Source organism: Cervus elaphus, chromosome 1, assembly GCF_910594005.1.
Source record: "Cervus elaphus chromosome 1, mCerEla1.1, whole genome shotgun sequence".
NCBI classification, from domain to species: Eukaryota; Metazoa; Chordata; class Mammalia; order Artiodactyla; family Cervidae; genus Cervus; species Cervus elaphus.
Genome location: NC_057815.1, coordinates 79,923,837 through 79,950,158, shown reverse-complemented (window position 1 = coordinate 79,950,158; position 26,322 = coordinate 79,923,837). Strand labels below are relative to the sequence as shown.

The 26,322-nt window shown below is 48.5% G+C and overlaps 1 protein-coding gene across 1 annotated transcript; it reads left to right on the top strand.

The window, feature by feature from the left end:
- The first annotated feature begins 137 nt into the window (after positions 1–137).
- Positions 138–13,196, top strand: COMMD9 (COMM domain containing 9). Its single transcript, XM_043909432.1, has 6 exons — positions 138–285; positions 6,652–6,777; positions 8,241–8,380; positions 9,954–9,988; positions 10,842–10,945; positions 12,466–13,196. The coding sequence occupies exons 1-6, from the start codon at positions 235–237 to the stop codon at positions 12,604–12,606; spliced, it is 597 nt and encodes a 198-aa protein (XP_043765367.1). The 5' UTR covers positions 138–234; the 3' UTR covers positions 12,607–13,196.
- Positions 13,197–26,322: the final 13,126 nt, after the last annotated feature.

Genomic DNA, 26,322 nt, shown 5'->3' with positions numbered 1-26,322 from the left:
TCCTGCCCTGAAAAGCATCCAGCGCCTGCGTCCTGCAAATCCCACGGTCCTCGAGTCCCCGGGCTTGAGCAGTCCCGCCTTCGCGCCCTGCTAGGCGCCTCCCCATCCCCTAGCTCCGCAACTCAGGCCGCTCCCGCCACCCTGAAGGACTACAGCCCCCGGTATGCCCCGCGCGGCTATCGGAGCCACGTGACCGCGCTTCTACGGCTACCTCGGTCACGTGACTCGGGGAAGATGGCCGCGCTGACGGCGGAGAACTTTGCAGCTCTCCAGAGCCTGCTGAAGGTAAATGGGAGGGCTGGGGGCAGCCAAGACGGGCCTTTGTCTCCGAGACTTTGGACAGAGCAGGAGTTGAGAATAAACCAACCCTGATTTGGAGCCACGACTCTGCCACTGCCTCTCACTGTGACCTCTGGCAGGGGGTTGCGCCTTTCCGAGCTTTTTGATAGTAGGAACGAAATTAATATCGCTTTGACAGCATAGTGGGGAAAACAGACAAGACAATGGACTTGAAGGTGCTGTACGAAGGTGCCCTACTAAAAGTCTCTGGGGCTGGCTTTGGGGATCGGCGCATTGGGGTAGTAATCGCTAGATCCACCTCACCAGTTCCCCATGCACTTTAATTTTGAGATCTTGATTTACAGGCAGTTGCGAAAACAAACAAACAAACAAAAACGCTATACAGAGAGATCCTATTTGCCCATTAGCCAGTTTCCCCCAGTGGTAGCATTTTGCAAAGCTATAATACGATACCACAACGAGGATATTGACATTGATAGTCAAGATGCAGAACATTTTCCATCACCACAGGGTTTTTCATGTTCCCCTTGTAGAGCTACACCCACTTGCCCTCAGCCTTCACTCCCTCCCTAAACTCTGGCATTCACTAATTTGTTCTTCATTTCTATAATTTTCTCATTTCAAGAATGTTCTATAAATGAAATAATACAATATACAACCTTTGGGGACTGGCTTTTTTCACTGAGCCCAGTTTTTGGAGAATCATCCATGCCATATGTATCAATAGTTCTTTCTTTTTTGTTCCTTAGTATTCCATGGTATGACATCTACAGGTTTTTTTGCTGTTACAAATAAAGCTACTGTAAACACTTGTATACAGTTTTTTTGTATAAGCCTAAGTCTTAGTTCTCTGAAATGAATGCCTAGGAGCACATTTCTGGATCTTTTAATAGTTGCATGTTTTGGGGGTTTTGTTTTGTTTTTATGAAACTCCAAAAATCTCCAGAATGGCTATACCACTTTACATTTGCAACAGTAGTGCATGAATGATCCAGTTTCTCCGCATCCTCACCACGTTTATTGGCATCACTATATTTTATTTGAGCTATTCTGATAGGCGTGTATGTCTGTCTCATTGTGGCTTGAATTTGAATTTCTCTAATGGTTAATGATTTTGGACTTCTTTTCATGTGCTTACCATCTGTATCTCTTAAGAGAAATATCTGTTTATGTCTTTTGTTCATACTCTAATTGCATTGTTTGCTTTTTACCTTGAGTTTCTTTCGAGAGTGTAGTCCTTTGTTATATTAGTGGTTTGCACATATTCTTTCCTAGTTTATACTTAGAGAGAATTGGTGGCTCACCCAGGAGAAATGTGTTGTCTTCCAGTTCTGGAGGCCGGAAGTGTGAGATCAAGGTGTCAGTCAAATTGGTTCCTTCTGAGTGCTTTGAGGAATAGTTTGTTCCATGCTTCTCTCCTACTGTCTGTTGGTTTCTGATAATATTTAATGTATGTAGTGTCTGCATTCACTTTCACATGGCGTTTTCCCTGTTGGCATATCTGTTTCTAAATTTCCCTTTTAATTATGGCATCAGTCATATTGGATTAGAGTTCACCCTATGTTCCTTGGGGCTTCCCTAGTGGCTCAGATGGTAAAGAATCTGCCTGCAAAGTAGGAGACCTGGGTTCAATCCCTGGGTTGGGAAGATCCCCTGGAGGAGGACATGGCAACCCACTCCAGTATTCTTGCCTGGAGAATCCCATGGACAGAGGAGCCTGGTGGCCTACTGTCCATAGGATCGCATAGAGTAGTACACCACTGAAGCAACTTAGCAACTCAGCTAATCCTGATTCTTCACTAGACAGGTCTTCACTTGTCTTCACTAGTTACATTTGCAGTATGCATGCATGCATGCAATCCTATTTCCAAATGAGATTACATTTTGAGATCCTGGGAGTTATGACTTCAATAAGTGAATTTTAGGGGACACAGTTCAGCTTGTAACAGGAGCTTTTGCAGAACAAATGTTTTAATTTTGATGAAGTACAGTTTTTCAAAAAAAATTTCCTTATATGAACTGTGGGTTGTTTTTTTTTAAAGAACTGTACTTTTGGTATAAATTCTCAGAACTCTTTATGAAGCCATAGCTCTCAAAATTTTTCCCTATTTTTTGCTTGTAGTTTTATATTTTCCATTTATGTATCTTTTAACATTTAAGTCCGTGACAAGTTTTGCTTTAATTTTGTATAAGGTGTGTGAGATACTTTGAGGTTTCCCCTCCCCACCTTTGGCCTATGAATATCCAGTCGTTCAAGTACCATTTGTTGAAAAGTCTATTTTCTCTGTTGAATTGCTATTACAATTTTGTCAAGAATCAGTCAGGCATATTTGCATAGCTCTACTTCAGAGGTCTTTGGTTTGTTTCATTGATCTATTTGTTTATCCCTCTGAAAATACCATATATTCTTGATTATCATAACTATATAATAAGTTTTAAAATCAGGCAGATGGATTCCTCCTATTTCATTCTTTATCAAAATTACTTTAGGTATTCTAATTCTTTTGCCTTTCTGTATAAATCTATAGAATGATCTTGGATATATCTTTTAAAAAAAGAAAGTTTGCTGAGATTTTCATAGGAATTGGGTTAAATTTGTTTGTCATTTAGGAGCAAATTGACATCATCTTAATGTGTTGGATCTTCCAATCCATGATCATGATGTGTCTCCCCATTGATTGAGATCTTTGATTTTTTTTAATCTGTGCTATGTAATTTTCAGCATACAAGTCCTGTACATACTTTGTTAGATTGATTCCTAAGTATTTCTTCTTTTTTGTTTGAGAAGTTGCAAATGATATTATACTTTTAATTCCAGTGTCCACATGTTCATTGCTAGTGTGTCGAAATACACCTGATTTTTGTATGTGTCTCTTGGATTTGCAAACTGCTGACCTCATTTATTCTAATAATTCTTTGTACATTTCTTTGGGCTTTCTCATAGACTGTCATGCTGTCTGCAGATACGGACAGTTTTATTTCTTCCTTTCTGATCTGCGAACCTTTTCTTTATTCCCCTTGCCTTGTTTTAGTGGCTAGAATTTTCAGCACTATGTGGAGTAACGGTAGTGAGAGCAGACAGCTTTGTCTTGTTCCCAACTTTAGTCTTTCATCGTTAAGTATGCTGTCTCTAGGTTTTTTGGTAGATGCTCTAAATCAAGTTATGGAAGTTCCCCTTTATTCCTAAATTTATGAGAGTTTTCATCAAGAATGGATGTTGAATTTTACCTACTGCTCTTCCTACATTGATTGATACCCTCTTATTTTCTTCTTGAGCCTGTTAATATGGTGGACTACATAGATTTTCAAATACTGAACTGACCTAGCTAGTATCCCTGGAGTAAATTCGACCTGGTTACAGTGAATAATGCTTTTTATATATTGCTAAATTCTATTTGCTAGTATTTTGTTAAGGATCTTTGTATCTCTTTTTATGAGGGATATTGGTCTATTGTTTGTTCGGTTGGTTTTGCATATATTCTCTGTCTGATTTTGGTATCAGAGTAATGCTACCTTTGTCAAATAAATTGGTAAATGTTTCCTCCTTTTCTGTTTTCTAGAAAAAGATTATATAGAATTACTTAATTCTTTCTTTAAATGTTTGTTAGAATTCTCCAGTGAAACCATCTGGGTCTGGCAATTTCTTTTCTAGGGGTTTTAAAATTACAAATTCAGTTGCCTTAATAGTTACAGGACTGTTCAAGCTTTCAATTTTATTTTGGGAGAGTTGTGGTAGTTTGTGTTTTTTTGAGAAATTGATCCATTTCATTTAAACTGTCAAATTTATATGTGTATAGTTGTTTGTATTTAGTTATTCTCTTATTTTCTTTTGAAATCTGCGGGGTCTGTAGTGATATGCCCTACTGCCTTCCTGGTAATGGTAATTAGCGTTTCCTTTCTTTTTAACTTTGTCAGTCTCGCTAAAAGTTTGTGAAGTTTTAAAAATTAATTTATTTAATTTAGTTAATTAATTTTAAGTTTGATATTTTCAAAGAACCAGTTTTTCCATCGATTCCTCTTTTTTCCTGTTTTCATTTTTTTGGGTGTCTGCTCTTTGTTATTTCCTTCCTTCTTCCTTTAGGTTTATTATGCTTATGTTTTTCTAAGTCCTTAAGATGAGAACTTGGGTTATTTTTTGAGATTTTTCCCTCTTTTCTAATGTATGCATTCAGTGCTGTAAATTTCTCTCTCAGCACCATCTTGGCTGTATCCCCAAAATTTGGGTGTTGTATTTCATTTTCATTTATTCAGTTGAATAAATGAAGTAAGTTATTTCATATATTTTTAAATTTTCCCTTGAGACTGTCCGTTTAGTCTGTGGATTATTGTTTCCAAGTGTTTGGACACATTTCTTTGATCTTTCTTATTGATTTCTAGTTTGATTCTATTGTGTTCGCTGACAGCACTCTCTGTATGATTTCTGTTCTTTTGAATTCATTTGGTTTGTTTTTGATTCAGAATATCATCTATCTTGGTATATGTTCAGTGAGCTTTTGAAAAGAGTGTATATTCTGTTGTTACTGGGTGGTGTTCCATAAATGTCAATTAGGTTGATTGATGGTGTTGTAGAGTTCTTCTGTATCCTTGTTGAATCTGGTGTAGTTGTTGTATCAATTGTTGAAAGAGGGGTGTTAAAGAGTCCAGCTGTATTTATGGATTTGTCGATTTCTCCTTTCACTTCTCTTTTTGCTTCCCATATTTAGTAGCTCTCTTGCTGAGTGCTTACATTCAGGATGTCTTCTTGGTGGACAGAAATTTTTATCATTATTTAATGTCCCTCTCTGTCTCTGGTAATTTTCTCTGCTGTGAAGTCTACTTTATCTGATGGTCATGTAGCCACTCTTGCTTTCCTGATTGTTTGCATGATCTCTTTTTTCATTCTTTTACTTTTAATCTGTTTCTGTCATTATATTTGAAGGGCGTTTCTTGTAGACAGGATCATATTTAACTGATCATATTTCTTAATCTAGCAGTCCCCAACCTTTTTGGGACCAGGGACCATTTTTGTGGAAGACAGTTCTTCCACAGACTGGGTTGGGGGCTGTGGTTTTGGTATGATTCAAATACATTACATTTGTTGTGCGCTTTATTTCTGTTACTATTATATCACCTCCACCTCAGATCATCAGGTATTAGATCCTGGAGGTTGGGGACCCCTGTTTTAATCCACTTAACCTTTATTTTTTGTTTCTTTAATTTTACTGCCTTTCTGTGGGTTATGTGACCAGTTGACCATTAGGGAGAATTCCATTTTGATTTATTTATAGTGCTTTAAAATGTAATTCTCTTTATAACTCTTACAGTGGTTGTTCAACTTATTACATTTATTTACATAACATCACAATCTCCGTGGCAATATCAGTATCATCATTTTACCAGGTAGAGTGAAGTAGTCCCTTATTTATGATATAGTTATCTTAAATACTTCCTCTACATACATTTAGAGCCACATCGGACAGTGGCCTTTCTTTTTGCTCATATATCCCAGACTTTGAGTTGAAGAAGAGGGCCACCCAGATGCCCAATGTGTGAAAACAAAGAAAACTCCATCAAATAGTTGCTTTCTCTTATCGAAGACCAAGAAAGGGATAGCTTAGAAAGACAGAAAACTGTTAGACAATAACTGTTTTACTCCACCAAAACACCGCAGAAAAAACTGTGCCTTCCCTGCTTCCTGCTATGTCAGCAAAGGCTGAGGGGGAACACAGACCCCTACCTTGGGAGGCTGTGACAAGGTGTTTCAGCGCCCCCCTCCATTGGTGTCTAGGGAGCTGGACTTCCATCCCCACCGGCTGGTTCCACGCCCCCCCCCCTCCCCCCATGGTATGAGTGGAAACTACGTGGAGCCAGAACTTCCGCCTCTGCGCAGTAGCAGCAAGGAACCCCCACGTTAAGAGTGTCAACAGGAGCCAAGTAGGGGAGCTGGACCTTTGTTTCCGTTGGTCGTCATGAAGCCGCATCCTCCCCCACCACACACACACACTCCCCATGCTGTCTGAGCAGCGAAAGAGGAAGCCAGCTAAAATAGAAGGTTTAAACAAGATCCACAGTCTCAAGACATAATATGACCACGTCATTCCCTGGTCATGAGGTCCCTAGAAGGTCTGTCTGCTCCTCTCCCTTTTCAGCGCTGTCTTAGATTTCTAGAAAGTGCCTGGGGAGTTTAGCTGTGTTTAGCAGGAAAAATAAGAAAAAGTACATCTGCCTCATCTTCCCAGAAATGGAAGTGTCCTGTGCCCCTCTTAGGCCTTACACCTTGACCGAGACTGTATTAAGTTCTTAAGAAATGTATTTTCACAGTCTGAGTTTGTTTCTTGTTTTGACTTTTTCCATCTGTGAATTAATTTATAGGCCTCCTCGAAAGATGTTGTCAGACAGCTGTGCCAAGAGAGCTTTTCCAGTTCAGCCCTTGGCTCCAAGAATCTCTTGGATGTTACGTGTTCCAGCTTGTCCGTGACCCAGGAGGAGGCAGAACAAGTAAGTGTGGTCAGAAATGACCTCTGGCTACTGGCTTCTTCAACCCATCAGTCTCTTCATTGACGTCCCAGCCACTGCCACGTCCAAGGGAATTTTTCCCCTGAATTGTCTGTTGACATTATAGCAACTTAAAATAGATGATTTTTTTTTTAAATTTTAGGGAACTTGGTGGTAACCTGCTGTGTGTCACAGGGAGCTCAGCTTTGTGCTCTGTGGGGGCCTAGAGGCACCCCTGTAGGATGAGGGGGCGAGAGGGAGACCCAAGAGGGAGGGGACACATATGTATACTTATAGCTGATACACTTTGGTGGTGGTTTAGTTGCTGAGTCCTGTCTGTCTCCTGTGACCCTATGGACTGTAGCCCTCCAGGCTCCTCTGTCCATGGGGATTCTCTAGGCAGGAATACTGGAGTGGGTTGCCATTTCCTTCTCCTGATACACTTTGTTGTGCAACAGAATCTAACACAGTATTGTAAAGCAGCTATGCCCCCCGCCTCCCAAAAAAAGCTGTTGTCATTGAACCCTCACATTGTTGTCATAAATGAGGCATGGATGGGAAGACTATACCCAGAATCAGAGCTCTTGACCATTTCCTTTTCAGATTTGTTACCTAGACAGTGTGCACGAAAGCCACACTTGTGCTTTTCTGAGCTGAGCAGCCTCCCGTGGCGTCTAAGAAAGCCCTAAGGCAGAGAAAATTACCTCTGGAGCATCTTGTTAGGTTCAGCTAAGCAGTGTGATTCTCACAAGACGAGGACAGGCCACACTTGGCTATACATTCACTTGGAATGACACGGGGTGGTACCTGGACGTCCCAGCAGGGCAGCACCAGGCTGTCCTTCCACAGGGGGCTTTGCACAGCCAGCCTGGAGCTCTTGGCTCTCCTCGCCCTCCCTGGTGACAGCTGGGGGTAAGGAGGTGCATTCCAGCCCCTGTGGATGAAAAGCCCAAGCTCCCCTGGAGCCAGAGCCAGTGCAGTAAGCACAGCTTCAGCGCTGGCAAGGACCGTGCGGCCACACTCAGGGAAGCCCGTGCCGTGGGCCCTGGTGTCTCCGCAGGCCTGGGCCAGCGTCTGGGGACCAGGGCAGCATTGCCTAGTGACACCGCTGACTTGCCGCTTCTCTCACGTTACCAGGGGAACAGGCTGGAAAGTTAGCTTAAGGTCAGAGTCCGTGCACCAGGAAAAAAACGGGCGTCATTAACCCTTTGCCCACTGGCAGAGAGACTTCCTGGCAGGTTGATAGCATCCTTGGTCGGGCAGCTGCATGTCTTCTAAGCAGCAGGTGAACTTGGAGGCGGGCCGAGGAACGTGGGCATCAGCAGCCGGGCCCCCGGGGCCTCTGGACTCCTGAGACCCAGCGTGAGTGACGGGGGCGGGCGGCAGGCCCTCTTCCCAGCAGCGGATGGCGCCCTGCCCCCTGTCCCAGTGCCCCTCACCGCCCAGGCTCCCCGTCTGCCCCACAGCTGCTCCAAGCCCTGCACCGTCTCACCAGGCTAGCCGTGTTCCGCGACCTCTCCTCCGCCGAGGCGATTCTGGCACTGTTTCCTGAAAATTTCCACCAGAACCTCAAAAACCTGCTGACAAAAATCATCCTGGAACACGTGTAAGTGCTCATTTCTTATAAATCTGATATTTTTAAATTTCTCTTTTAGATAAAATGTGCTCATTCTTGAAAGGCAGGCACAGGTAAGCAAAAAAGAAGAAAACCATTAATTCCACCACCCAGAGGGTTAGCAGTGTTCATTCCTTAACAGAAAACCTTTTTTGAGGGATGTACTTTTTCCATTTACAGAGAGAGAGAGGGATTTTTGTTTTGCTTTTGTGTTTAACACAGTGGGGTCGTGCCTTTTTATAACTTGCTTGTTTTCAGTTCACAGTATTAATGTGAATGATATTCCAGGGTGATAAATATTTACCTTCAGCTTTATTTTTAATGGCTAACTGTATTTCATTATATGAAGAAATTATGTATAATTTAGTTAATAGATACCTTAGTGTCAGACACTTAGGCTGTTGGCAGTTTTCACTTCAGTGAACAGTTCATTGGGGACCCTTTACCCACATTGTGCTTAACTATTTCCTTGCTGGTAGATGGTGATACTGGAGCTTGGCTTTTTATCATCAAGTCAGCCATTGGGAGGATTGCACCAACTATTTCTCCATCAGTAGGACATGGGTGTACCACTCTGGCCACACCATCACCTGCACTGGGGGAATTTTTTTTTTTACTTCCAAGTTTTACAAATGGCAAATGGTACCTCATTTCAATTTGCATATCTCTGGTATTGGGTTTCCCAGGTGGGACTGGTGGTAAAGAACACACCTGCCAATTCAGGAAGCATAAGAGACCCGAGTTCGATCCCTGGGTCAGGAAGATCCCCTGGAGGAGGGCATGGCAACCCACTCTAGCATTCTCGCCTGGAGAATCCAATGGGCAGAGGAGCCTGGCGAGTTACAGTCCAAAGGGTCACAAAGAGTTGGGCGTGACTGAAGTGCCTTAGCATGCTCGCGTGAATCTTTGGTACTAGTGATGTCAAATATCTTTTTCATGTTATTGGTCATTTTTATTTCTTTTGTGAATTATCTGTACATTTTCTAACTTGGAAAATCCTTTTCAGTACATACAATTTAAGCAGAACTGATTAACTACTGGTTAGCAGCAGGCTTGAACAGACCTCTATTCTGTTGATAATCACAACGGATAACGCTTACTTACCGAGGGTTTTGTTGCTTATTTAGAAACCTCTGGGTAACCACATTTTACTGTGACCCTGCACCTCACTGTGGCATGGTTGGCTGTAGCATTAGGCCTGTTTGGGTGTGTTTTATGTAAGGCGCCAACATTGTGTAGCAGATGCCTAGTAACAAAGGGTAAGCTGACCTTCTCTGTTTTGTCTCTGAGAACAGTAGCATGATGTGATTACAGTGCTTTTAGCCTTCTCTTGTTTTTCCTAAGCCGTGAAAACCGAGCACCTATGGCCTCTACATCACTCGATTCTGTAAAACAAACAGCTGCTCCTTGGAGGGGGGCATTTCTCTGGTCCTCTCCTGTCAGGAGGGGATTGTAGGTATGAAGATCACAGAAGGAGCGGAGGCCCAGGCTCACGGGCCTCATTATCGGAAGACTCAGTTGTCATCCGTTTTCCATTCTGTTTTCCTCATCTTTCCCCAAACAGATCTACCTGGAGAGCTGAAGCCCAAGCGAATCAGAGTGAGTACCAAGGAGCCTGCCTCTTCCCCCACCCCCTTCCTCCCCAGCCCCAGCCCTAAATCTGCTGGAGTTCTTAACTAAAACCAAAGTGAATTAACCCAATCCCAAACCCAACAGTGTTTGTTCTGCATTCCTTTTTAATTCTACTTTTTAATATGGTTTCTGATTATAAACTTAATAGAGGCATGTTGTTAAAAAAAAAAAAAAAACAAGAAAACCCAGTGTTCAAAGCAGAAAGTACTTACAATAACTGTGTTTCCATTAGAAAACAAATTAACCATAATTGAAATTATTGTGAAAGAGTGAGTAAAACTGGGTGCTTGATAGATGGTCACTAAACTCGGTCACAGTGCTGCGGAACTCGGCCTGCATTAGCTCATTTAGTCCTCCCAGCAAGCCTGTAAGCGGGGTGGGGCTCGTCCCCATTTACAGGTGAGCAAACAGAGGCTCAGCGATCAAACAGGAATGTTGAAGCCACGCCTGTGCGTCTCTGAAACAAAAGCTCTTCGGCTGTTGGCAGAGCTGCACATTTCCCGAGACTCAGGCCTCGGCCCCACCTCCTCCCCACGTCGCTCATTCCTCGCTCTCTCCTGACATCTGGAGGCTGGGTGTTCGGGCCGAAGCCTGGAGGTGCTGTCCGCCCGGAGTCCACGCTATGATAAGCGCGGGGCCACGAGCAGTGGTCAGGAAGGCCCCGGGCTTGCTGTGGGCTCTTGGGCCCCATCTCCCCGGCCCCCTCGGAGGCTTGCTGTGTGGACTAAGGGCCTTACACGTGTGCAGCCCCTAGAGCTGCCCGTCGTAAAGGCTCGGTCACTCGCTGGTGCGAGGGCTGAGCTGAGCTGTATCCCTGCAGTCTCTCTGCCGCGCCTGGTGGACCTGGACTGGAGGGTGGACATCAAAACCTCCTCAGACAGCATCAGCCGCATGGCCGTCCCCACCTGTCTGCTCCAGATGAAGGTATGGCCACCGTCATGCTCACTGAAAGGCTGGGGGGGCGGGGGCACGCAGGGTCTTGGTGTCCCACAGACCAGCGGAAATGCCAGTCTCCAAAATCATAGGATCTCTGTGTGTGTGTTTAGTCGCTCAGTCGTGTCCGACTCTTTGCAACCCTTTGGACAGTAGCCTGCCAGGCTCGTTTGTCCATGAAGTTTTACCAGGCAAGAATACTGAAGTGGGTAGCCATTCCCTTCTCCAGGGGATCTTCCTGATCCAGGGATCAAACTTGTGTCTCCTGCATTGTAGGCAGTTCTTCACCTGCTGAGCCAGCAGGGAAGCCCCTAACCCCATAAATTAAAAAACTGTAGCACCCCTAAAGAGCAGAGTATTTATTTAGAAAGTAAATGTGAATTAGCTTAGTACAGTCATAAAACCTATACCAAAAGTAGAAATATTTTAAAAAATAAAACAGACATGAAATACAAATTTTAAAAATAATTTGCTGATACCTAAAGGTTACCTTTGACACAGGAAGGTTTGGCTTTAACAATAGGAGCATGCACTCAAATTTCAAATTGTCTTCTTGATAAGCTTGGTATACTTGACTGAATTCTTGTCTAAACTAAGGGGGCTGTCGCTATTTATACCATGCTGAACAGGGGCTCCTATTAGAAGTTGGAGAAGTGTCAGTTCTTCATTTTACTGTTCATATGCTGTTGCCTCATTGGTGGTGTCTTCACAGTTATTTTCAGGAATCTTTTTAAGTCACATACCTGTTTTTAGGGTTTGTTTAGGTAAAACCTGGGCTTCCCTGGTGGCTCAGATGATAAAGAATCTGCCTGCAATGCAGGAGACCCGGGTTTGATCGCTGGGCCGGGAAGATCCCCTGGAGAAGGGACTGGCAACCCGCTTCAGTATTTTTGCCTGGAGAATCCCATGGACGGAGGAGCCATGGACTACAGTCCATGGGGTCACAAAGAGTTGGACACCACTGAGCGACTAACAGTTTGAGGGTTTTTTTTTTTCAGTTTTTGGTTAAAACTAGATAAGGTAATGCTGTATTTAGTTAACCACCAGACAGCCAGAAACTCAACACCGGTGAGAAAATGAAAACAAAGGATGCCTCTAACAACTTAAGTTTTTAACTCTTAGTGTAAGACTTACTTAAAAAAAAAGATACAACTTTAAAAAAAGATGCAAACACATATAACTAGAGGCTGTAATAGTCTTCCTGCATCCTGGCGGATTCGTCCATACCCGTAGAGCCCCGGCCTGAAGTGCCAGCGTGAACCCAGGCCGTGTTTCTCACTCGAGTGCTGAGTCGGGGGTGGGAGGGTGAGGGAGCCTGCTCCGACTCCTGTTGGGAGCCCCTGAGACGGCTCCCGCCCTGTCCCCATTTGCTGGGTGACCCCAGGACTGGGCCTCGTGACTGACACCAGAGTCACAGGTACACCTGTGACGCCCTCGTGCCACCAGAACCAGGTAAGGCCTGCAGGTTGAAGCGAGGCGGCCTTGACTCTGGGGAAATGTTCTCTCCTCAGATCCGGGAAGATCCCAGTCTGTGTGGGGACAGGCCCTCCGTGTCGGCCGTCACCGTGGAGCTGAGTAAGGAGACGCTGGACACGATGCTAGACGGGCTGGGCCGCATCCGGGACCAGCTGTCCGCCGTGGCCAGCAAGTGAGGCGGCCGGAGGGCCCCAGCGCCCTGCCCGCCGCCCCCAGCACATGGCGCCCCCCCAGCGCCCACCGCAGGGGTCGGGGCCGGCACGAAAGGGGGCTGGCATCCAGAAGGCGCGGCTGGGTCGGGAGGAGACAGCCAGGCCCCCACGCTCTTCTCCTCACTCGTCTTCCTTTTCCTCTTTCTGAAGTTGGTGGGCAGAAGCCACTGTCCCCACAAGGCTCCTGGGGGGCTTCACAGCCGCTGTGGGGACAGGGAGGGAGCGTTTGCCGGGCCAGCGGCCTCTGCCTGAGAGCGGGCGATTCAGGCCCAGGTTGTGGTGCTCGTCTTAGCAAGGCCCTGTCCGGCTGCACTCTGCTGAGCTCGCTTCTGCTCCGGAGCACGTGCAGGGAGCCAGGTGATGGTCCCTGCAGGGTCCCTGTCCTCCTGAGTCCAGAGCCTCCCCCAGCCCTTCATCCCTGCTGGACTGCCTTTCAGCATAGAAAGTGGGAATTCATTCCCTTCTTCATGGAGCCAGTGCCCCTTCCTTGATGTAATGGGACCACTCAGGGTGAAGAAGTGGGAGTGATTGGAAATAAACACCAGTTCTAAAAACTTTGTGATCCCGTGGCTTTTGTGGCTTGTCCTTGGCTTGAGTCGTTGCCTTGGACCAGTGCTGCCTCTCATTCGTAAAGATGATCCTGACGTCGTCCTTCCCAGCTAATCCCATGACCATGGTGTGACCTAAAACCCGTCCCGTGAACTGGCCCGACTTCCACATAGCCGTCTGTCGCATAGAGCAAAAGCACGGTTGACATCAGCAGGTGCTTCTCAAAAGAGCTGTTGATGAATGCACTCCTCGGTGGTCCAGTAGCTAAGACTCCACGCTGCCAGTGCAGGTGGCCTGGGTTCGATCCCTGGTCAGGGAACTAGATCCCATGTGCTGCAACTAAGACCCATTCTAGCCAAATAAATAATAGTTTAAAAAGTGCTCCTCAAGGAGTTTAACCAGATGGAATTGTCCCTGTCCCATGCCGACACGTCCGAGGGGCACGGCGTAAGAGGTGCCCCTTCCTTATCCAGATCACTCAGTAGCAAGAGCCTGCAGTCTGCTCTGAGTGCTTCGTTTTGGCAGCTTCTTGGGTGATGTGTGTGGATGGCGGATGGGAGGGTGGATGGAGGAGGTGGGGCCTCAGCTTAAGAGGATTCGCTTGAGCTCAATTCTTGCCCACCCTGAGTTTTTACTTTCATTTTTTTAATTGGAATAATAATTGCATCTGCTTTGTAGAACTTTTGTGCAGATTAAGTGGGATAACTACCTAAAAAGCACTTAGCACTGTTAGGACAAATAAGAAGGGCTAGATACTGTTAGCTTTGGGATGGAAAGTAGCTCTGTCTGCTCATTGGTTAATCTACTGTAACGGGGTTCGTATGACTGTGAGTGTTACTGTCCTCCCTTTATCGACAACGAAGTCAGCTCATCCAGGTAAAGTCACCTGCTAATAAGTTGCCTCGTCAGATCTTGGGCCCAGGTCTCTCTACCCCACAGGACTCTGCAAGGGACTTGGAGTTCTGTGACTTTAGCTCCATTTGAAAAAATATTGGAACTGAAGTAGAGATAAGAAATCTTACTTCTGCCCCCGCCAACGAAACACTAGGGAAGTCAAGAAAAAGAATCCCCAGACTCGTCTCTGCCCTCCCCTGGAAGCTGAGCTACCTTCTGTTAAAATGGCAGTTCTTGACCCATTAGGGGCTATATCCATTGAGAATCTAGTGAAAACCCTGAATCCTCTCTGTAGGAAATGAACACTCAATTTTTTTATATTCAAGGACAAGCGTTCATGGACCCTGGGGGCCGCCCACTGTCTCCAGGTTGAGAGCCCCTGGTTTCAGCCTCAGGTAGAGGTCAGCCTTGTCGTGACTTCATCCCCCTCTTTTTTCCTTCCACTCCCTGTGACCCATAGACAGAGACCTCCAAATAATCTGTTTGCTGGGCTTCCGGTGGGGTTCCATAAGAAACTGACTTGAAGCAGGAAGCCCAGCAGAGGTGTCTGGACAACTGGACATTCCTTTAGCCAGATCCACCTGAACAAAACTGCATGCATGACAATGAGAGCATTCAAGAAATAACATTGAGGGATTTCCCTGGAGGTCCAGTGGCTAAGTCTCTGCGCTTCCAATCCAGGGGATGTGGGTTCGATCCCCAATCAAAGATCTAAGATCCCACATGCCATGTGGTGCAGGCAAAAATGCTAAGTGTTTGCCCCCTGAAGTCAGTGGAGCGTGGTTCCTTGAGAATCCAGGCATTTACTGAGGAAGAGTCAGTTCAGAGACAGCCAGGGCTCAGTTAGAACTCCAATCTGGGTCTTCAGCTCAAAGGTCTGTGCTCTTTCTTGCCTTGATTTTGGAAAAAGAAAACCTGGGTTCTTTACAGATAGTGAAATTTTACCCTTAATCTGACGACATTCAGCTTCCTCCCTCAGAAAGTAGAAATCAGTTCTGCTTTCCCATTCCCTGCTTCTGGTGATTATCAGGTTCAAAGACCGTGAGTGACCTGGGGACCAGACGTGTGAGTCTTTCCCACACAAGCCAGTTCTCTAAACACACATGGTGGGCGCCATGTCTAACAATTGTTAGTCAAGCTCTGTGCTCTGGTAGTTACTGATTTCCAGGAAATAAGTCTGGCGTGATATAGAGGCTCTTGGTTATTTTGTTCAGTAAACTTAGAAATGAGAGAGGGCTTTTATTACATTTTAAAAATATTTTCATCTGGAAACCATTGGCTCCCTGGCATTTTGAAAGTTTTCCAGTGGTTGGACATTTACAAGAACAATTTTGAACCTGTTGCTGCTGACTTTCAAATACTGATCATTCCTAAACATTCTCTCATTTGCGTGATGCTGACTTTGGTACAACTTCCTTCTTTATTTAGTGCTCATATTTCTGAGCTTTAATTGTCCTTTTTAGAACTACTTTAAGAAAGAGGAAAAAAAAAAGATTTCTTAGTAGTAGTTCCTGGATGGTAGGCTTCCCCGGTGGCCCAGCGGTAAAGAATCTATCTGCAATGCAGGAGATGGGTATTCAATCCCTGAGTTGGGAAGATCCCTTGGAGAAGAAAATGGCAACCCACTCCAGTATTCTTGCTTGGAAAACGCCACTGACAGAGGAGCCTGATGGGCTACAGTCCATGGGGTCTCAGAGAGTCAGACATGACTGAGCAACTAAACAACAATTTCCTGGCTGGTATCAGAGGACCCTAATCTCCAAAGAGAGAGAACCAGTCTTCATTTGAGGAAATGTCAAGAACTCTTAAAGATAAGTCTGGGAAGCTGAGCTTCTACTTACCCTGGGCTCTTGGAAAAGACTCTGATGGGTTTTTCTGCCTCATCTATAAGTGGAGATAACTACTTAGGTAAATGCATCTCATAGATTTATAGTAAACTACAAACTAGACCCCTTGACTGAAGAGTGGGCCTTCCTTGGCTCTTCGTGTCAATGTTGCACTAACCATGTGACGTCTGACACATACCACACAGTGAAACACAATCCTGTCCCAACAAGTTGAATCATAAATGAATTCAGAGATGCTTTGGGATATCAGAAGACCCCGGGGTCAGTATAAACATACACTGGATTGCAGCTCAGGGGTTGGCCTCTGGTTAGGATTTCAGGAGCTCTGATCAAGTTCCCACTTCAGGCAGCAGATGCCCCCCAGGAAACGTTCATTGGTGTCCCACCTTCTTCCACAGACACACACGATTTGACACCTATTAGTAAATGATGGTTGAATTATATCGCATTGATCAGAATGGCAGACTCGTGGAATGAATGTAGATGTGAATTTCGTTTCCAAAACCTACCTCCACAGTGCCTTTCACCCCGGATCAGTTCATCCAAGCACCTGCAGAGGGAGCTGTGGTGAAAGTGAAAGCCGCTCAGTCCTGTCGGACTCTGCAACCCCATGGATGAATCAGTCCATGGCATTTTCCAGGCCAGAATACAGGAGTGGGTTGCCATTCCCTTCTCCAGGGGATCTTCCCAACCCAGGGATCGAACCCAGATCCCCCACATTGCAGGTGGATTCTTTACCAGCTGAGCCACCAGGGAAGCCCGAGCTGTGGTGGCTGGGCCCTAATTCACCAGTTGGGACCATTCTCCCCTCTTGCCACCAAGCTTTCAGGCTGACCTCAGATGTGTGGGCACGGGGTGGTCGCCTAGCAGTCTCCCAACCTGCTAGTTTCTAGTTTTGCTAGTTTCTAGTGTTAGAGGAGGAAGCCGTCAGAGCCCTGGGGGCTGGGAGGAGGGAGTCTGCTGGCCGGGGTCGGTGGAGGGCAGAACTCAGCTCCCACCACTATGACAGAGGTCAGGGAGAGCATTTCCAAGGGAAACGCTGACTTCATTCCAGCTGCTGGGGTGGGGTCGGGGGTGGGGGGGTGGAGAAAAGACGAGACTAGCCTTGAGCCTGAGCAGGATGGCCTAGCTGCACCCTCTCTCTGGAATGCCTTCCTTTATCCTGGCTGAATTCCTATTAATATTTATCCCTCTGGATTCAGGAGCAGCAGCTAACAGGAACCTATTAAGTCAGTTTATCTGCCTGTCTTGTCTGCCTGTGTTTCCCCCGTCATCGGTCCTGTCCTGTTCTAAGTCGCTTCAGTCGTGTCCGACTCTGTGACTCTATGGACTTTAGCCCGCCAGGCTCCTCTGTCCATGGGGATTCTCCAGGTAAGAACACTGGAGTGGGCTGCCAGGCCCCCCTCCAGGGGATCTTCCTGACCTAGGGATGGAATCTGCGTCTCTTATGTCTCCTGCAGGCAGATTCTTTACCCCTAGCGCCACCTGGGAAGCCCCTCATTGGTCTTACAAACACTGCATTTTAATCATCAATATATTTGCCTGTCCCTCCCTTTTTCTCCCGTGCCCCCTGCACTGTTCACTGTATCCCCACCACCTCCTGCCCAGGTAATAGGCGCCGGGTTTCCTGCCTCCGGCTGAAATGGGGCTCTGTCCCCAGGGTTACTCCTATAGCAGAGCTCGCTTCTCACTTGTTATATCCCCTCTGTCGGCCCAAGACTCTTGGAAAGCCACACCCGCCGGGTCATTTCCCACCCACGCCTCACCCGAGCGCAGCTGGAGCTTCCCCAGTATGCCCAGCAGGTGGCGCAGTTGCTCTCCTTATCGCCCCACCCGGGCTAATATCGGTAACAAAGACCGGTCCAGAGCGGGGTAGGTGGGGCGGCGGGCAGGCCTCTCCTCGGGCCCTGGCGAGGACCCAGGTCCCCGCGCTTACAGAGCTCTCCGCCTCAGGCCCAGAGCAACAGATGGGAGAGAAGCGGGGAGGTGGGGGCAGGGCTGGGCGCCCATCTCCCCGCTGGGAGCCGATGCAGGGCTGGTCCCAGGGCTGAGGTCCGAAGCGCTCATCACTCCCCCGCCCCCGCCCCCCCACCCCGCAGGCTGGTGGGCGCCAGAAATCCAGCTGCTGGGGCCTGGAAGATGCAACTCTCCCCAGTAAGGTTTTGTTAGTGGCAAAGCCCACCGGCCTTGTACTGCCTCACTTCCTACCTAAATCCTTGGGCAGGTGATGGAGCCAGGATCCAAGTCCAGGTCAGTTTGGAGTCAAATCTGTTTCTTCATCTCCAGAAAAGAGAGATTAAGTGTAATTTTTGCTGACAAGGCCACTTGGAGGGGATTAATTATAGATGAGGGAGTCTGAGAAATGGAGGCTGCCCAATCCATGATGGTTAAACTTCACACATAGACAGATACCTTTCTGGGGCAGAGCCCCCTGCAAATCAGGGGACTTTTCATTTCCTTTTGCCAGCCCTTGGCCTATAGAGTCCAAGAAATTCTCCAGGCCGGAATACCAGAGTGGGTAGCGTTTCCCTTCTCCAGGAGATCTTTCCAACTCAGGAATCAAACCCAGGTCTCCCTCATTGCAGGCAGACTCTTTACCAGCTGAGCTACAAGGGAAGCCCTTTCTGCCAGCAGGGGGATGTGATGGGTGGGGTGGGGGTGGCAAGGGGCCTCCTGAGTGCTTTCCCCGCCGCCCATCTTGCCGTCCTCCTCTCCTGGCCTCCCATCCAGCCACCTCACCGCTGCAGGTGTTTTCTAAATGGAAATCTAATGCCATCCCTCACCTAAAATACTGCAACGCCCTCCATGCTCTCAGCACAAAGGCCAAATTCAGAAAAATGTCATTTGCTGCTCTTTACAATCTGATTTCTCCCTACATTTTAGTTCCATGAAATAAGATTAAAGAAATGGGCTTCAATCAGAATAAACTGCGTGAGGTCTAGGGGCGGGAGTGAGCGCTGCGTGATGATTCAGGACAACTCTGGGCCCCAAGAAGTGAGGAAGTGGGGACAGAGGGAGGAAGAGAAGGGCGAGAGGTCTTGATGGCCAGCAATGTCCAGGCCTTGATCTGTCTTTTTCCAAGGGCAGAGACTGGGTGCCCAGCGTCTGGGGCACTGCCTGACATCAGAGATGCTCGGTCAGTGTTTGCTGAATGCTTGCAGGCATGAATGAATGAGTGAATGAATGAATGCCTGCAGACTGACATTTCCTGTGTCCAAGTGGCCACTGATTTTAGTCTATAAGGGGCTATACCTCGTTCTCCCCCACCTGCTGGGCTGGCCCCCTCACTGCTGCCTTGACTGGCCTTCGAGATCGGAAGGGGCAATGCTGGAGGACAGTGAGGCCAAGGAGAAGCGGGACTGTCTCAGCGGTGCAGCCTGGGACTCAGTTCAAGGGGAAGTAGTGGTGATGTTGAGGGCAGAAAGCCTGCTCTGCCTGCGGCCTCTCTCAGCGCTCCGTCCTGAACCTTGCAGGAAGGTCACCTGCTTTCCCTCCGTGAACCCCTTGGGTGGCCAAGGGCATGGGCGTGGCTGCCTGGCCAGCTGTTTCGGGACTGCTTGGTCCCTGCACAGATGCTGGAGTCCAGCCCTCCCCCATCCACAGCGCGCAGCGGGCTGCCAAGATGTCGCATTGCCGCAGCCTCCTCCTGGTCTCTCTCGCGACCCAATTTCCCCATCACCCGCCTTACGTCGTCTCTGTACTGTGGTTTCACTTCCGTGTTCTCCCTCTGGTCAGCCTGCTCAGCCACCTGGGGACAGACACCCAGAGCACCTTGTCAGCTTGTTCAGCAGGGACGTGGATTTTTCCCACATCCACATGGTCCCCACCCTTGGTCTCCTCATCATCAGCCTGAAACTGCGCTCCCTGTCCTGGGCTTGTTGCCTTCCCCATATCCGGCCTTCACAATGCATTCCAGCAAGTATATCTGCCCTTGTTTTATCCTCCAGGCCAGATCCTCCTTTTCCCAGGCTTCCCTATCTCAGCAAATACCAGCGCTATCCAGAAATGTGGGGGACATCACTGCCCCACATTCTCCCCCATGTAACCCACTAGCAAGTCCTGTTGGTTTTTCTCTGAAATGTATTCACATTGTTCCATATCTCTTCATCTCTTCATTCATGGTGCCATCATTTTTCAGGAGCTCCTAAGCATGGGGCCATCTGTCAATTTGCCTCCAGATCTCCTGTTACTTTCCTCATCACACCAACCATCAGTTCCAGGGGTCCTCTAAGCTGTTTCCTGCCGCAGGGCCTTTGCACATGCTGCTCACTCACCCCTATCCCCACCCACCTCCCCGGAACACTCTTTCTCCTGGTTTTCACAAGGCTGGCTCCTTCTCAACTTTTAGGGCTCAATGAGAAAGTCGCTTCCTTAGAGAGACTTTTTCTCCAGCTACACTCTCTAAAGAGGATTCCTCCTTGTACTCTCAATCCCAGAATCCTGTTTATTTCCTTCCCACTCCCAAATAAATTCTTATTTTCTTAATGAATTTATGTGTGTACATAATTTGTCATTGTCTGTCTCCCCACTGGAAAGTACTGTAAGGGTAAGAAGCTTGTCTGTCTCATTCAACACTCTATCCCCGGAGCCCAGCACGGGCCTGCACCGAGTGTGTGCTCAGTAATACTTGCAGATCCATCATGTTACTGTCCTGCTTTGGATGGTCAGTGCTTCCCATTGTCCTCAGTATACATGCCAAACTCCATGGGCCCCATTACTGTTTCTTTACCACCTCCTTGGGCTCACCTTTCCTAGCTCCCTCATCAGGCTGATGGGGAATCGGCATGGAAGCGGTTGAACCAAAAGGCAGTTGTGCCTCATTGCAGAGAACTGACCTGGGAGGTGAAAATGACCTTCATGATCCTAGACAGCGCTTCAGTTCTGTGATATCTGGTTTTTTTTTTTCTTTTTTAACCATAGTGAGAATGAAACTCTGGACCAAGTTGCCAAGGGAGCAACTTGCGATCAGCAGGGACCGCTCTGGGCAGCTAGGGAAGGGGTGTGCAGATGGCGACCCCCCAGCGCTGATTGAGGCCAGGGAGCTAGGGAGTTCTGAAGTCCCCCAGAAGTGAGCAGACACGGGGCCACGCCCACTGCTTCACACTACATCCTCCACGCTTAGGGAGGGGCCTGGCACGTGGATGCCCTGGGTGACAAGTTAAGTGAAGGCATGTGTGTGGGGGCCAGAGGGCCTGTCTCAGTGGTGTCATAACTAAGGTGCAGCAAGACTGCGAAAAAACCTCCAGGGGCCAAGGTCCCCCGAGAATGAGGAGCCTCTCGGGAGAGCAGGGAGGGGCTATTGGCCCCCCTCCCCTGAACCATTCGAGACCTTGACTGAGCCTCAGGCCCCGGGTGAAGGTGTCCTTCTGGCCCAGGCTCTGCTCTGCTCCCGACCCTGAAACAATTATCCAGCAGATTAAACTTCTCTCTGTCGGCTCCTGGCAAAGTGGCTCTGGGCCAAGGTGTCTTGATCCAGCCTCCACGCCCAGTGCCAGGCAGCTGCCAGGACTGAGTCTCCAGCTCAGAGCCCCCAAGATCACATCTCCTCTGTGCCTGGCATGCGGCTCTGGGTACGAACCTCCAGGCTCAGCTCTGACCATCGGTGTGGATCCAGCCTCCATGGTGGGAGTAGGGTGGGGGGCGGAAGTGGCGTTAAGAGCAGCAGCTGGGCGTTTCCAGGTGCTTTTCCACTGACAGAGCCAGTTCAAGCAGCCTGAGCTTCGTCCTAGCAAACTCAGAAACTGTTCTGTGTTTCTCATCAACCCACTGAGATGGATCCACCAAGAGGACAGACTGACCCCGCTTTCACGCTGGGCACCAGACGTTGCTAAATAAGACCTCTGGCCAGCATGTGCATAAAGCCAGGTCAGGAAACAGAGGCCCGGAGACATGAAATAACTCATTGGAGGTCCCATGACTAAGCGCCTGCTGGCCCCAAGTCAGGTGGTTTCCCACTGTTGGAAAAATTGAGGTGCAGGAATTTACAATGAGAAGAAGGATCATCCTGGGAGGATGAGAGTCAAAATCAAAAAGATGTTTTCCTAGGGGCGGGGCTGGAGGTGCCAGTGATGGAAGCTTGGAGCTCCAGGCTGCCTCTCCTTGTTGAGACGGGAGCAGAGGGACCCGAGGGTCAGAGGGACCTGTGACCTTCGGAGCTGCTGGAAATAGAGCTTGGAAACAGAAGAACGCTGGGGGTGGGGATGAGGACCCATGTCCAAGTGCTAGCTCCTGGAATGCGTGCTATTCCGGGCAGCAGAGGGAAGGTTGGGGCCGGGAGGAAGGTGGGAAGAGAGGAAATGCTGCTGGCTTGGTGGGAACAATCTCTGGCTCTGGGAGAGGTTTAAAGCAGTGCTTTCCTTTAGGGGACTTCCCTGGTGGCTCAGACGGTAAAAGTGTCTACCTACAATGCAGGATACCTGAGTTCAATCCCTCAGTCAGGAAGATCCCCTAGAGAAGGAAATGGAAACCCACTCCAGTACTTTTGCCTGGAAAATCCCGTGGATGGAGGAGCCGGGTAGGCTACAATCCATGGGGTCACAAAGAGTCGGACACGACTGAGCGGCTTCACTTTCACTTCCTTTGAGGGGTCTTTGTAGGTTTCTCTGAAGTCTCCTTCTGAGGGGCCTCATATAAGCTCCTGTGTCCTCCAGTAGCCACTCAGCACTCCCCAGAATTTCTGGTTGAGTGAGTGAACAGATGTGTATCTGGGGAGGAGGTTTGGGATCTGGGGTCCGCTGCCCCAGCGAGAACCAAGTCTGGGGTGGTCGGCATCAATCACAGAGATCCTTCTTCCCTCTCTCGTCCTCTCCTCCAACACAGGGGTTCCCCTGGGAGTGCTCCAGGACCTCCATGTAGTCCTCAGTGGCCCCCCCTGCTGCTCCCCCTGCAGGAGGCAGAGCCTGGCCCATAGGTGGAGGGTGATGAGGAGGGCAGTTTGCGAGGAAGGTGTTCCCAGGTGATGCGTGCTTCCTTCAGGCATCCTCTGGGTACCGGGCCCCTCTGGACTCTGCTGCAGCTGACCAGTTCCCTCCGGTATCTCTGTGCTCTTTCTGGACCAGGGGCTGAAGCCTCATGGATAACCCTCCCGAGCGCTGGGGCTGCCAGGGTCCAGAGGCTACAACGGCCCTGAACTCTGGTTTCCATGACACATGTTTCCTGGCCTGATCCAAGGCACGTCCCTTCGCTAAACCTCCCAAAGCTCCTCGCTTCCACTCTCTGCACTATTGAGAGGGCCACTTGTGCAGGAAGAAGGCCCATCATCCTTACCACCAAGCCCCCAGATGCTGCAGACGGGGCTGTGACCAGAGACTCTTCCCAGCCCCTTTCTTTCCTGGACAGGGCAGGACCAGCCATGAGTGGCCCCTCTCTCCTCAGAGCCCCACCTGTGCCGTCATCAGACCAGTGGTTTTTGAGGTCCACCTCCCCTCCACCCTGGGAGTTGTAAGGAGAGGCTTCCTTCACTGTAGCGCTGGGTCCCCAACGGCTTGCTTGGCTTGAGGGGTGGAGAATGACTCAGAGGCAGGTCCTGAGTTGGCAGACAGCCCCCTGGACTCAGCCCCAAACCTCAGAACCTAAGTGACTCGCCCTTCATGGGAACACAGGGGGAGAAGGGGAGGATGGGACCAACAGAGAGAGTAGCATTGATGTATGTACACTGTCATGTGTAAAACAGAGCTGCTGGGAAGCTGCTCTATAGCTCAGGGAGCTCAGCTCGGAGCTCTGCGGAGACCTAGAGGGGTGGGATGGGGGTGGGAGGGAGGGAACTTCAAGAAGGATGAGATACAGGTATACATATAGCAGCCATGAAATTAAAAGATGCTTGGTCCTTGGAAGAAAAGTTATGACCAACCTAGACAACATATTAAAAAGCAGAGACATTACTTTGCCAACAAAGGTCCATCTAGTCAAAGCTATGATTTTTCCAGTGGTCATGTATGGATGTGAGAGTTGGACTATAAAGAAAGCTAAGCTCCGAAGTATTGATGCTTTTGAACTGTGGTGTTGGAGAAGACTCTTGAGAGTCCCTTGGACTGCAAGGAGATCCAACCAGTCCTTCCTAAAGGAAATCAGCCTGAATATTCATTGGAAGGACTGATGCTGAAGTTGAAACTCTAATACTTTGGCCACCCGATGCGAAGAACTGACTCATTTGAAAAGACCCTAATGCTGGGAAAGATTGAAGGCCAGAGGAGAAGGGGATGACAGAGGATGAGATGGTTGGATGGCATCACCGACATGATGGACATGAGTTTGAGTAAATTCCGGGAGTTAGTGATGGACAGGGAGGCCTGGCTTGCTGCGGTCCATGGGGTCGCAAAGAGACTTCACTGAGCAACTGAACTGAACTGGACTGAATCGCTGATTCACTCCATCGTGCTGCGGAAACCAACACAATATTATAAAACAACTATCCTCCAACACAAATAGGTGACTCAGTTTTTCCTTGCCCCTGTAGGTAGCGCAGGCAAGTTCTCGGTCTCATAGTAAGGTCACGGCCCAACCCGCTCACTCCCCTCGGTCTCACTGTGGACCCTAGCTGGCGAGACCAGCACCTTTCACAGGGACTCCAGACATCCCTCCCAACCCACATCGCCACTTCTACTGTTGCCCCTGACATCCACTCTTAACCTGAGGGCCAAGCCATCACTTTAAACCCATCAGGGGTCCTCGTTCCTGCCCTAAAACCCCGGCAGGGCTTGTCCCAGCCCTGAAGCCCCACCCCCTCCCCGGGGGGCCCCTCTCCTGTGTTCACTCTGCTGCAGCCCTGCTCACCCCTTCCCCGGACCAAATCATCCTCAACCGTGTTCAGCCTCTTTCTGCTTAAGCCCTCTGCGCTAGCTCTTCCCTGGAATGCTATGCCCCTAGATCCACGCGTGGTTGCTCAGGGCTCAGTCCAAACATGAGCTGCTCAGAGAGGCCTCCTTGACAGCCTAGAACAAGGCAGCCGCGGGCACCTTGCACGGTGCTCCCTTTGTCTCCTGTCACACTTGCTGAAATGATCTTGCTTCCTGTTGTCTGTCTCCTCCCCTGGAAGCCTCGCTCCGGGAGAGCCTGAACCTCATCGTTTCCAATGATGTGTCCCTCCTTCCAGAACCTGACCTCCCCTCTCTGCAGAGCTCCACCCACGGGAGCTGTATCTTGGTCACATTCCTGAATCCTTTCAACAAGCTTCATTGTAGGCAGGAGCTCCGGCAACCCCTCAGTTCCTGAAATTTAACTAAGATGCGTGAATTAGAGCGCAGATCGGGTCTCAGAGGACGGAGAATCCTCTGCTGATCGTTCCTCTTGCCTTTGATGTGGGGCCTTTGATTTCCTCTACCTTCCTGCTCCCCGCCTCACTCTATCTGCCTCCAGTCAGCCTCCTCAGCCCCAGCCCCACCTCCCTTGCTGCTCACCCATCAAAGGAAGGCAAGATCCGGTAAGGAGCTCCTGAGCTTGTCTGCCCCAAACAAAAGGAGCCAGGGAAGGGAGACAAAGACAGACAGCCACATCAGGGGAGGGAGAACAGAGCTCCCGAGACGAAGTCAGCTGAGGCTCGTGTTGGGCAGCTCCCAGGGTAACCTGGCTCGGTCATTCACAGCATCACAGACACAGTCTGGGTCAAGCTTACCCCATGTGACCACACTCTCAACCGAGCTAGAGAGTCTGGGGGAAAGTCCTTGTCGGAACGTGACATTTAACACCAGCTCTGCCTTGGGCTTCTCTTGTGGTTCGGGCGGCAAAGAATCTGCCTGCAATACAGGAGACCTGGGTTTGATCCCTGGGTCGGGAAGATTCCCCTGGAGAAGAGAATGGCTATCCACTCCAGTATTCTTGCCTGGAGAATCCCATGGACAGAGGAGCCTGGCGAGCTATAGTCCGTAGGGTCGCAAGGAGTCAAACATGACTGAGCGTGTCTTTCACTGTCTGCCTTGGAATTGTTGAGTCAGGGGCCACACATCTTTTTATTTCCTTGTTTCTTTATCTCCTCCTTGACTTCCATCTCTGGATGATTTGAGAAGGAGGAATAATAATAGCTCATCTTTCTGAATATTTATTACAAGCCAGGCACTATTCTGAGCCTTTTAGATGCTTAGAATGTTGAATTCACCCATTTAATATTCTAACCGCCTTGTGAAGTAAGAACTATCATTATTTCCATTCGTGACAGATAAGAAAACTGGGTTCCAGCAAAGTTAAGTAACTCGCCCAAGGTCACACAGCCAGTAAAAATGAGAATTTGCTCCAGGCAGTCTCATTCCTGACTTTCTGCTCTTTACACCCACCCACTTTCTGCTCTCACCCAAGATCATCAACATGAATAAGTCCTATTCCATGTGACACCCCCATTTAAGAATTTATTATTTATCAACCCGCTTTCCCCTGGCTCGTAGCATCTCCCCATGTTTCT

Coding starts and splice junctions, on each gene's coding strand:
- COMMD9 (XM_043909432.1), top strand. CDS start 235: ATGGCCGCGCTGACGGCGGAGAACTTTGCAGCTCTCCAGAGCCTGCTG. Junction 286..6,651: donor CTCTCCAGAGCCTGCTGAAG/GTAAATGGGAGG, acceptor ATTAATTTATAG/GCCTCCTCGAAAGATGTTGT. Junction 9,989..10,841: donor TGAAGCCCAAGCGAATCAGA/GTGAGTACCAAG, acceptor GTATCCCTGCAG/TCTCTCTGCCGCGCCTGGTG.